This window comes from Electrophorus electricus, chromosome 14, assembly GCF_013358815.1.
Source record: "Electrophorus electricus isolate fEleEle1 chromosome 14, fEleEle1.pri, whole genome shotgun sequence".
NCBI lineage: Eukaryota > Metazoa > Chordata > Actinopteri > Gymnotiformes > Gymnotidae > Electrophorus > Electrophorus electricus.
In genome coordinates this window covers 3,091,468-3,104,074 of record NC_049548.1, presented here as the reverse complement: position 1 = coordinate 3,104,074, position 12,607 = coordinate 3,091,468, and the positions used below count along the sequence as shown (strand labels likewise).

General features: G+C 42.2%; 1 protein-coding gene across 1 annotated transcript; it reads left to right on the top strand.

Annotated features, from left to right (window-relative positions):
- Positions 1-1,884: 1,884 nt before the first annotated feature.
- Positions 1,885-4,947, top strand: nptx2b (neuronal pentraxin IIb). Its single transcript, XM_027013469.2, has 5 exons — positions 1,885-2,304; positions 3,192-3,411; positions 3,605-3,849; positions 4,008-4,187; positions 4,683-4,947. The coding sequence occupies exons 1-5, from the start codon at positions 1,885-1,887 to the stop codon at positions 4,920-4,922; spliced, it is 1,305 nt and encodes a 434-aa protein (XP_026869270.1). The 3' UTR covers positions 4,923-4,947.
- The last annotated feature ends 7,660 nt before the right edge of the window (positions 4,948-12,607 follow it).

Here is a 12,607-nt window from a genome sequence, read left to right as displayed (position 1 = left end):
CGATACCAGAGGTTTCATTACTGCAGGGTGTCTGGTCATAAGGGATTATCTCACTCTCTCCTTTTTTGTCACATTTGCTAACAAACAACAATGGCCCAGGGCTTAACCTATGAAACCAGGGTGATACTTCTACCCTGCTGTGCGCTGATACAATTCCAAGACATGCCATGTGTCCAGGACATAAACAGAACTTGTGGCTAATGCTTCAGTTGGAGGTTTCTGTAGGACTGATGGGCTGTTACTGTCTTACCACTGTCCGATGTCAAATTCACCAGAGAATATCATGCTCTGGCTTGGAATGAGTCAGTGAAACACTGGCGCGAATGATCCACACGGAATGACTGCAGAGCTTCAGAAACCTCTGCGTGGCTGCGCTGTTGTATACATTTCTGAACGACAACAACAAGGGCTACAAGCTGTGTCAAAGGGCAAGCTTTCCTGTTCATGGCGCAGGGGTGTGCCTTGATGTCCTGATCATCTATAGCAGGAGGGAGCATCTATAGCGGGAATATTGAAGCTGTGGTTTGACACAAGACTGGAACTGGGAACCATAAAGGCCAGGAGGGAGAAGTAGGCTGAGGATGAACACTGTAACCATTAACCTAGGGAACATTCTGGGGACCACAACCGTAATGGATAGAACGGGCTGTACCTTTGGGCCATATAAACTAGACGGGATCACGAGCTGTGGAGCAGGGAGGCTAGGCGTGGCCTAGGGCTTTCTACCAATAACAGTCAGTCACTGATGAATAATGTCAGGAGAACACAGGTAAATAGGAAAGTCCAAGGAATGCCAGTGTACCTGTGAAAAAGCAACAAGAAGGAATACATATATGGGGTGGAGAAAAAGACTGCACTGACTTCAAGTTTTTGTTTACCAATAAGGGTTTTATAAGAGCCGGTCATTAATTATGATTGCAAGTACTAGTTGTGCATACAAAATCAGATTAACTTTTGTGTTAGCCTACAAATATGACAACGCCTACTGCCTCTGCTATAATGAACTAATTTAGCCTTAAGTGCAGCATTGTAGTCCTGGACAACAGCCTGGGTTTGAGATCACCTTTCACTGCAGTGACCACTGCAGATAGCCAGGCTGTGGGCAATATACTGTTACTCCACTGTTAATGTGCAAAGCTTTGACAAAACAGTTGTTGTTGTTGCATTTGCTATCACTTTGGTAACAGTAGATTTAACAAAACTACAAAGAGTGCATGGTCAGAATTTGACATTAAATCACTCAGATGACAGCCAAGCAAAGTTGACTTCAGATGAAGAATGTGATCATTTTACAGTATCGTAACAAAAGATAGATCAGCCTGTCAGACCTGTAGGTTAAAACAAAGCTCTCATTCTTTTTTTATTAACCAGTAATTACAAACAATGAGCCACTGCCACAAACTTCTTATTGGTCAATAAAAATCTGAAGTGTTGTTCACAGAGGTCAAAGTGTTTTTGTCCACCTCATGACTTTTATGTCGGCCTGTTTTATTTATGATCAGCGTTTTTTTGGTTTTTGGCTCATGTTCTCTTCATCTTGTATTTATTTGTAAATTAACGTTAATATTACATTTAGATATTTTCTCCGCACGTAGAGATCCCGTGACGTGGCCCGACCCCTCTGTGTCCGCGAGGCTTCAGTCCGTCGGTAGCTGTCCGTTCAGCACCACTTCGCGCGCCACCGCACGCGCGATGCTCAGGCTCAGCGGGGAAAGTTGCGCCAGCAGCTGTAGACAAATACGCGGTCGCTGAGTGAAGAAATCCACTCCGTCCAGTGATTTACGTGATGATGTAGTTTCGCTAAGGAAAGGGAAAAGAACCTGATTTTTGACTCGTTTATCTTTATCTATTCCGTTACGTTTTACTCTTATTATAAAAAAAAAAATGCGGAGTCCTTTAGTTGGACTGATGTGCGTCTTCACGTTCACGTGTGTAAACGTTGTGCACGGACAGGAAAACCAAGGAAAGTATTTTCTGTGTACGGCTGTCCCCATCGAGGAAGAGACGAGCTGTCCGATACAGTCAGCGTCAGTTAAAAGCGCAGCGCAACAGGAGGAACTGAGGAGCACCGTTACCCAGTTGCGACAAACAGTGGGACAGCAAAAGAAGACGATTGTCAGTCAGATGAACACCATAAAAGAACTGACAAACAAAATCTCTCGATGTAAGCCTGCAGGAAACAATTTCACGACGTGGCGAAAAAATAACCAAACAATGGATGACGTTCCCAGCGACCCAAACGAAACTATTGACGTCCTGACGAAGACTATGCTGAGTTTGAAAGAACGCTTACAAAATCTAGAGGTAAGAGGATGGTCACTATCATCTGTGAGTTTTGTCACAGGACTAATAGCTTAATTATATAGTAACAACCAGTAGCTAAATATACAGTAGTCTACTTCATGCTATACAATATACCCTTCCACAAAGGTACTTATGCCACTATAATTAGTGAACAAAGCGTCTAATGCCAATTAAATATCTGTCCATCAGACTGCATATTTGCAATCCATTACTCCAAAGTCATGTTTAAAAAAAAACAAAAAAAAACCCAAAACTTAAAAAGATCATGTTAGTATTTTCACTGTGATGCCTAGTGAGGCAGAATTAGTCTGATCAAATCCTTTCGCTCAGGTCGTACGTCCCTGTCGCAGCGCCTCCCGTATATTTATGTACGCTTGTTCATATCTTCAGCTTTGCCCGTTATATTGGCAAAACATCATGGTCATACCATATATGATGACATAGGGCCTCATATTGTCTAACATCAAATATTACAAAACAAAATTATTGTCAGACAACAGTGTCATTGTCTTGATTTGGACTTTAAAAACCTGTATGTGTGTTTGTTTACTTCACCTTATTCAATACAGCTCCTGTATATAAAGAATAATATATTGTGGCCACAATGTATTGCAAAATCAGGACATTATTATTATTGTGCCCACAGTTTATTTTACTGCATGGCTAAACATATAAACATTTATGTAGTTAAAATAAACCCTCTCTATGCATTTATGCATTTGCATTGACTGCCACGTCTAGCTGGGCTTTAAACTGAACTTTTTGTGCCAGGATAAGTTTTCCAAGCGCCATCAAAGCTCTTGTGTAATTCTCCCTGGACAAGATCACCCTGGCTTGCCAAATGCTGTCAAATGTAATCTAAATGTAGCATAACGGCTTGTTCACAGCAACAGCAGATGCGGGCCAACCTCTCCGGGGCACAGTTCCCCAGTGCGCTGCAAGGACTCCTTCAGCGCCGGCTCACGGAGCTGGAGAAGCAGCTGCTGAAGAAGGACCAGGAGCTGGAGGCAGAGAAAGCGCAGCTGTACAATGAGACTGCGGCCCACCGCCAGCACACGGAGAACACCCTCGACTCCCTCGTGAACAGGATCTCAGAGCTGGAGAAAGGTACTGCCGCCCATTTACTCTGCAGGTCGCGTGCGGCCCCTACGCGCGGCACCCGTCTCTCTTGTGCTTTAGAGGAAAGCGTGTCTATGGTACTGAAAGAGCTAAAACCTCTTTTGTTGTGAGCCAGAAAGAAAAAAATGCATGCTTCCCACCTGATGTGATCCATTACTAATTCACACCCTTGGGCTTGCAGGTAATGCCAGATTCAAGTCCCCCGAGGGCTTCAAACTTTCCTTCCCCCTGCGCAGGAACTACCTTTTTGGACGAGTGAAGAAAAGCCTGCCAGAAATGTATGCCTTCACCGTGTGCATGTGGCTCAGGTCTAGTGCCAGCTCTGGCATCGGAACCCCCTTCTCCTACGGGGTCCCTGGGCAGGCCAACGAGATCGTGCTGATCGAATGGAGCCAAAATCCTATGGAATTGCTCATCAACAACAAGGTAAACATAATCGTCTTGATGCAATTTCCCGCGAGTGCATTCATGCTTAATGAAGACAGTGAAACGTTCCGCAACACTGTACGGCTCCAGATCTGTTATTATTCACACACGCGCAGCAGTCGAGATGGGTAAGGTGTCACTGTTTTGTCCCTGTGGAGGTGGCAGAGTTGCCGCTGTCTCTGGGTGATGGGAAGTGGCACCACATCTGCATCACCTGGACTACCAGAGACGGAGTATGGGAGGCCTACCAGGACGGCCAGAGGCTGGGTACAGGGGAGTACCTGGCCTCATGGCACCCCATCAAACCTGGAGGAGTCATCATCCTGGGCCAGGAACAGGTGAGAACGGCGGAAGCAGTGTTTTAGGAAAATCACCAAAATCTCTGACTCATTAAAAAATGGATGTTAGTAACTCTTTGGTAGTCACAGCAGCACTCACATAGTTTATTATTATTTATTTATTGTTGCATCCTGAAGGGTTTGGTGATTTTGCTGTGTTCTAGGCCCCATGTATTTCTATTTGCTCAACTCAGATGTTCCCATCATACCCCAAAACATTAAATAATATTGCTTGATCTTGACATTTAATGTCAAATTATGTGTAGTGCTTTTAATTTAACGTCACCCTTTGAATCAAGACGATGTGGGAAAGAAGAAAATATATTTAGCCTGCAAATATACAGTGAATATGCAGCTTCAGTTTGGGTAGCACTGTGCTCCAGGTTTTAGCTCGTACTTAACCACTGCAGGGGTGTGGGGCCAGGCATCACTTGGGAGTGAGCAAAAGCATCGGTCGATATTTTTTACGAGGCCCGTCATTCATGGCCTCCATAGGACGCAGTGGGGGGGCGCTTTGACGCTGTCCAGGCCTTCGTCGGTGAGCTGTGCCACTTCAACATGTGGGACCGTGTCCTGAGGTACACGGACATCAGCTCCATGGCCAACTGTTCCACCTATTTGCCTGGCAACATCGTTGCCTGGGACAACAGCAACGTGGATGTGTTCGGTGGTGCCTCCAAGATGCCCCACGAGATTTGTGAAGATATGCTCTATGACAACTGGACACCACTGTGAACTCGGAACAAAAGAAAACATATGAGCTGCTTGACGTTCAGAGAGACACGCTGGGTTTCTTTGCTTGTACTAAATTCTCAAATCCATCATGCAGAACCCAGTGTGTTTAGTTGATCTATTTGGAGTATTTGTGACAGATCACCTACTGATCTTCGGGGGATAGTTTGCAGAGAGGCACTCTAGTTCCAGTGGAACAGGGTAATTGCTAGCCTTGTTGTTTTTCTAATGTCCTTTCTGAATTATGTTGGATTGTTGTATTACATTTCACTGTAGCAGAGTCATTTATTTATTTTATTTAAAAGCATTAAGATTTCCTATAAATGCATGATAAAGTTGAAACACTTTTTCCTTTAGCTCAGTTACAGAATCTTATTCAGTCTGTTGTACCTAGGCAACAAATTACTCTACCAAATCAGCATTGCACATATGCAGAGCAGAAATAATTTACTTTATCTGCTCACGTTTATTATATTTTTCCACCAGATAATGTATTATTACTGTAGTTCTGTATTTATGACGTGATATTTTTTTTAATCTGTAATAGAGCTTTGTTGTAACGTGCTACCCGTTTCAGTAGTGCCAGTCATTTTAAAGGTATGCTTAAATTGCTAATAAGACTGTTTGCCAATAAGTAAAATTATCAACGTTTCTTAACAATAAAGCTGTCTTAAAATCACCACTTGATTGTACATTTGCAGATTTGATATAAGCTGACATGTTTTACATCTTTCATCCAATGCAACAAAGATAGCGCCACTGAGATTTTACTTATTTTCTGAAGTATAATTTGCAATGGCTGTTCTGTTTTTTACATCCTATTTTAGAAATACTTATGCCATTAGATGTCCAGCTAGGGTAATGCAGGCCACTTGACGTTAGGTGATATGTAGCCTTGCAGGCATTAGTCAGACATAAAGGGCCCAAGACAAAGGCTCATAATTCCAAGGCATTACTAAGATGAATAGATATTAAAAATGGCCCTGTCTGGGAGGGAAATGCAAGTTCAATCTAACAGCCAGCACGCTTATTTAAAAAAAACTCTTGAGTCTCAACTGAAGTCTTGTACCGCAGTATGCTAGGATAGGAAAAAAATATAAACAAGAAGAAATGTCATAAACAAAACTATTTATAGAAAGTAGTATAGAAAATAACTCAAATTTTAAATAAGACCTAGGTAAAGGCAAGCCCTCATATTACTAGAAACTTTACATTGTAATGTAATTTTATTGTTATTTTTAATATACATGCCAACGATATCAGAGTTATGCTGAAAAGCAGTGGCACAGCCTTTAAAAGCATAACTTTATTACGAGATATTTTTTCCACCTTGGTGTAACAGCATGAGAAAGACGACATGGTTATACAAAATCAAAAGAAATCTTCAGGTTCAAGCTCTGCATTTGATACTGTAAACCATGACAAAGTCATTCCCTGTCTGTCTGCTATTGATATTACAGCCACTCTTTAGCTGGCTCATATTCCGTATTACTAACAGATTTTAGTCTTCTGTCCTTGGGAAATCATGCCTGCCATTGATACTGCTTCACAAGACACACCACATGCATGGGTCCTTGGCCCTTTTCATTGACCACATGATTCCTTTTGATCAGATCCTTGCTGCCAAGGTCCTCAGTCTCACTGGTACAGTAATGACGCAAACTCCATGGACTTTACATTTAGAGTTGTGTTAAACCTTCTTCTGTAGTCTGCAATTTGCATGTAATCTTTGATCTGTCTCTCTTTTGAACTCCACATCTTTGAAACATTGAACACACTTAGCAAGACAAATGCAGAAACTCTACTACTAGTCTCAGAGCTAGACTACTGCAACTCGCTACTCGCTGGTCTTCCTCCAAGAGCCATCAAACCTCTACAACTTGTCCAGGATGCAGCAGCGCGACTGGTCTTCAATCTTCAGTAGTTCACACGTTACTCCGCTGCTGCGCTCCCTTCGTTGGCTCCCTATAGCTGCACACATCAGATTTAAAACCTTGATGCTTGCCTACAAAGCCAAAAATGGACCAGCCCCTTCATACATGAGGTCAATGGTCAAAGCCCGAGCCGTACCTCGAGTACTTCGAACCTCAAGTATGCTCAGCTTGAAATACCTTGCTTCAGGCCTCATGGAAGACAAGCATGGAGACTATTTTCTGTCCTGGCTCCAAGATGGTGGAATGAACTCCCACTTGCTGTCCAGACAGCAGAGTCCCTTGCAGTCTTCAAATACAGACTGAAGACCCATCTAGTCGCAGAATATTTGAAGGAAAACTGACACTGCTCCCTTATTGACTGACTAAATTAGTACTTATTGTACGGTATTGTTTGTTGTTAACAAACTCTAGCACTTATTGTTTTATCGCACTCATCATTGTTTAAGATAGACCTTATGTATTTTGTTCTTCTAGGTATCAGCATTCATCTCTGTATTTCTCACGGTACAGCCCCTCCCCCCTGAAGTCTGCGTGCATGTGTGTGTGTGCGTGTCTGTGCGTGCGTGTCTGTGTGTGTTCGTATTGCCACACCCTCTTGTGTTCTGCACCTGATCTTTGTTGTGTGTAATTGTCATGAGTGTATATAAGTCTCGTTTCGTATCATCAAAGTTGTCTGTGTTTAATCCAAGCAGTCTGTGTTAAGACGTGTGTGATTCCTGTGTGAAATAAAAATGTATGTTTGTGTTCGACGTGCCTTGTCCCCGCATCCTGCTTAACCATTGTACGTCACAGTATTCTAGTTCATTGGTATGTTTGATTCTAACTTACTGTACTGTACTAGGATATATTCTATGAGTAAATGACAAAGCACTTTTGTAAGTCGCTCTGGATAAGAGCATCTACTAAATGCCGTAAATGTAATGTATATATTTCTATACCCTCCTGTCCTGTCTACTGTAACTCTTCATGGCAACTCTACATCCTATACAATATACTCAAAACTCAGCAGCTGGAATTCTTTCTAAAGGTAAAAAAATCTGTTCACATCACTCCAGTGCTGTGTCAATTACACTGGCTACTGGTCTCACTGCATGTCCAGTTTAAAGTGCTCCTACTAATCTATAAAGCCCCACATGGCCTATCTCTGCTCCATCTCTGCTCCTTCTCGGCTCCATCTCGGCTCCTACTGCCCTGCTCACACTCTCAGGGCTTCTGGTACTGAACCCTGAGATCTCCACACATTCATTCTGGTCACCGTCAGGGGCAGATCTGTTAGTATCACACCCCCCAAATCATAGAAATTGTCACAATCTCTAAGAGTCTGTTCTTTCTTTTTTGGTAAGAGAAAGACTCTATAAATTACACGTTATAATATTAATATTCTGTCTACTTCTTTTTTTGGAATGTACAAGTCAAATTTCTACATTCTACAAATGCATAAGGCACCAATAGAATGAAGCCTCAGGTTATTTAACAATGGTCATGATTTCATACTGTTTCAATCTGGACAGAAGTCAGCATTCATACACTAGTGTATTCTAATTACATCCTTTCCCACTGCCTAAAATAGTTCAATGTAATAAAGCACCACAAAGACACTACTTAGAAGCTTCCTGTTCTATTGTTTTACTTTTCTCTTTAAAAATCCAGCCATTTCAAGGAAAAGAGCAGCAGTCAATTGGCTGAACTCAATGGCAGAATTAATACTTTTTATGATGCCTGGCCGCCTCTTTTACCCAGGGGCCTGCTTGTCTTCTTGCAATGTTAGCTACCTGAAACCACACGGGCCACTGTGGAGCTTTCCTTGATGGTCAGTCAAGTAAATCTTCCATACCATTTACATTGCCAGTCTTGTGCAGTCTTCTTACATAACCTACTGCGCATTTGACATTTGCAGACTGAAACGGGTAGGACTACAGATTGGTGATCTTGAGACTGTGCCGAGGAAGGTGCACAACTTCCCTGTCAAAAGTCTTTTCTCAAAAAATACAACATACTTACATCAGGACGTCCTTAAGCAGGTACAGGGTGATGGAAAACAACCCAATCCATTGAATTTAAAGCTACACATAAAGATCCACTCCTATCAACAATCAGCCCCTTCCATCTTCCGTGTTTTCCCCGTCTTCAGTTTACTTCCGTTCCATAGTTTCGTTTTGTCTTCACATTGTTTGATTGCTTACACCTGTCCCTCGTTTCTAGTTCATGTATTTAAACCCTGTTGAGTGCCTTAGTTGTGGCTGTTCATTGTTTGAATGTGTTTTGTTATGGTTGTTTCTTTGTACGCAGTGCCTTTGTATTTATCTTAGCCTGCTTCTCCGTTTGCCTGTGTGTGTGTGTGTGTTTTATTTTGTTTACTCATGTATGCCCGTGCTCGTCGTGTCGGCTCTTTGACCCTGGACTGCCTAAACGACTCTGATTTTGGATTTGCCCACAATAAATCTCGCTCCTCTCCGCACACACGTCCGCCTCCTTACCGCTCACCGTTACAACTCCACTCTGGTAAAATCAGCAACGTGACCACTAATTAACCGAGCCGTGAGTTGAGTCCATGCCGCTCTTTTCAGGGAGAAGTGTCCCTCAGACGAGCAAAATAAAATCCTGTTTGTGCTCTCTCATACGGCTTGTTCACCGCATTCCCCCCATTTTGTCTTTGAAGCCCATTATGAGTGGTCAAACTTGGGAGAGACGTTTTTCCCCCCAGCTGTAAGACTAACTTGCACTAACCTCTCAATCATCCTGTCCTGGTTTCATGGTAACACTGAAACCAACAGGGTTTGAGCTCCTCACACTGGGTCATGACTTTTTATTGCCACTAGTAACCCAATCGATAGGCTGGGAGATCCATACTTGCAATCCATACTTTCTGAGGGGGGGGGGGTCTTGTTTTAAATTCACACTGAACGTACCAAGGAGTTGCTCATGGTGTGTGTGCTGAAGGGACAGGAAGACCTATAGTGGTCAGTTCTGAGGTGTGTGCCTGGGTGTCTTAAAGGGTGTAATGGTCAACTCATGCCATATTCACTGAGAGGCTTGTAGGTCTGAGTGATCAGTTTTACTGTATGTTTCAGGAGCCATGTGGCTCTAGTGGTATGCTCAGATTGTGTTTGTCGTTGGACCTGGTGTTCAGACACATAAACTACATAAACATACCTCACATAATCTGGTGTGGTTCATTTGAAGCAGGTCACATTTCAACTGTATGGACTTTAACCTGTTTATGGCCCTGGGCAGACTGTTTTTGTTTTTTTAATCTGTATTTTGTGAGCTTTCACTTTGTTTCGTTCCAGAGATTCAGTCCAGTTTTAACTTAACTGGAAGTGGTCATAATTGACTCTGTTTGCTCTGACATAGTTTACTCTGATTAGCTAATAAAGATAACTAAATGTACAAATGGAGGGCACCAAAATCAATTAAAGACCAAATTGCTTGAGAATGCTTCCCTGCAGGTAGAAAGCCACAAGAAAATCAGATGAGTAGAACCAGATAAGAACTCTAATTTATGCATATGGATTATACAAGATTATAAAAGATTACTGCTCATTTGGTAATGTTGAAAAAATTTTGTTCTCCCAAATGTTCAGATTCACTTCCCTGTTACCTGGACATTAGAGATCCCTGCTGGGGATGGCATACTGGGGTTCTGATAAAGATGCTTGTTCCAAGAATTAGTGAAGAACACAGCAAGATGAAGATAACGACACTAACTGTTGAGGGAAAGCACGTAAAACACTAAGGATTACCACATAAGAGCATCAGGACTATGAGACATTTAGTTAATCTTTACAGATGCAGTCCAGTTTATGGTGAATCATGACATTTACAGGTCTAGACAGATACTCCAGTACACTCGATCATATTATTTAGTATAAGAGTTCAAGGAAACTTCTGTGACCTTGTCAGTGGTTTTTTAAGTGATAATCTTTAAGAGAAATTAAAATAAACATTATTTGTAGTTGCATATCTCCCATGTGTATTATTAAATGTTTAAGAATATTAGGTTCTGCTGCTTACTGCAAACAAACATTCTGCTTGGCTAATAAACCTCACCTGTCCCTTTCCAGTATATTCATTTAGAATATAAATCAATAAGGTATGAATAAGCTTTGTAAACTGCATGCATACACCGCATTTGACTGTTTGGAATATACTGTGTTATGACTCCATAATGTGATACTGCAGTAGTTTTTAGCCTGTTAATCTTTCACTATATTATTCCATTTTTAGCCCTTCTTATTCACTGGGTTTTCACTGCTCCTTTTACCGCTAACACATAATGACGGCACAACAATGCATAGATAATTACTGAATCAAAGCAGCTCTGAAGCAGACTCCATTTCAAATGCCACTCATGACTGTTATTCTGGACCAGAATCCATTTCCTGGAGCTCCAGCTTTCTAAAATCCTAACGTGTAACGGATTTCACGTTCTTATGCACAACTGAGGGCCCTGCACTGACGTTATCTTGACTAGTATTTGCATCATCTTGTCTTGTAAATTTCAGCTCTCTCTTCTTTTTTTTCTCCTGCACCAAATGTCAAAAAAGGATAGCGGGCCCCGAGCGCCGTCTTCCACATCGTCCAGGAGTAGGGGCTTCGTCAGAATGGATGTGGTTCTCGTTTCTGCGCTTATACTAATATGACAGTACACCAGAATGCCATGGGAGTGTGGTGTCACAAACAGGCTTTTAAACTACGCGATACAGTATAGCATCTCTGTAACACCTTGGAATTAAACACCTTGCTCAAGGGCATAATGGCATTATCTTGCACTGAGGTTTGAAGATGAGCTACTTCCTTTCATATTTACTTAATTAATAATATTCCCATATTGCATCTGTTTGTATCAGGCAGTGATCCAACCCTCTGTGAAAGTTTGCACAGTTTTGTTTGCACATAGAAAAAATGATTTCCCTCTATTTATTGTTACACTGCACACAGATGTCATTGGAGATGTTGTGCTCGCTGAGGTCACTGTGAGACATCGCTCTGTACAGTCGTCACAGCTCAGGCCGAGGCTTGTCCCACGGCAGTCAGCCAGCAAAGCCAGACGAGCTGAGACGGACCTTTAGGCGGGACGCATCAGAAAAGGTCAGACGCTTCTTTGCTAAACTGTAACTGAGTGATTGTCTTTCAGGTCATTGCTTCTAACACCATGTTGAAAAGAAAAGCAACTTGAACACAGCGAGACAGACCCACTATTAACTGTGAAAAGGGTTCACTTAACATTAGTGCAACCATTCCTAGAAGTGCTTTGAACTACACACATACCCACTTGATTGTTTGGAATATATTATCAACTGTGAAAAGGGTTCTCAACAAAACCAAACATTACTTGGTTGTCACCCCAACACAGTCTAATATAAAGTCATTCTATGTACTTTCACAGCATAAATGCAATTTCCTTATAATGTGCAGCTGAAATGCATATGGGGCCCTGTGCTCACGATCACTTCCCTTAAAAACAGGAAGACATGCCCAAATCCTGATGTATTGTGTTTAACCTTCCATATATTGCCATACAGTTTACCCACAGCCTTTGTTCCGAGTGTCTATGAAATGTCCTGTAGGCAAATTGCACTGGAAAACAGAGCCCTGTGAGCTATCTGTGAATGATATGGAGCTGTGTGTGTGTGTGTGTGTGTGTGTGTGTGTGTGTGTGTCAGTAAGAGTAAGACAGAGAGCACTTGGGTGTGATGCAGACCTCTACGCATTCCCAAGAAAAAATCCACAGAACCGATGGACTGCCTAATT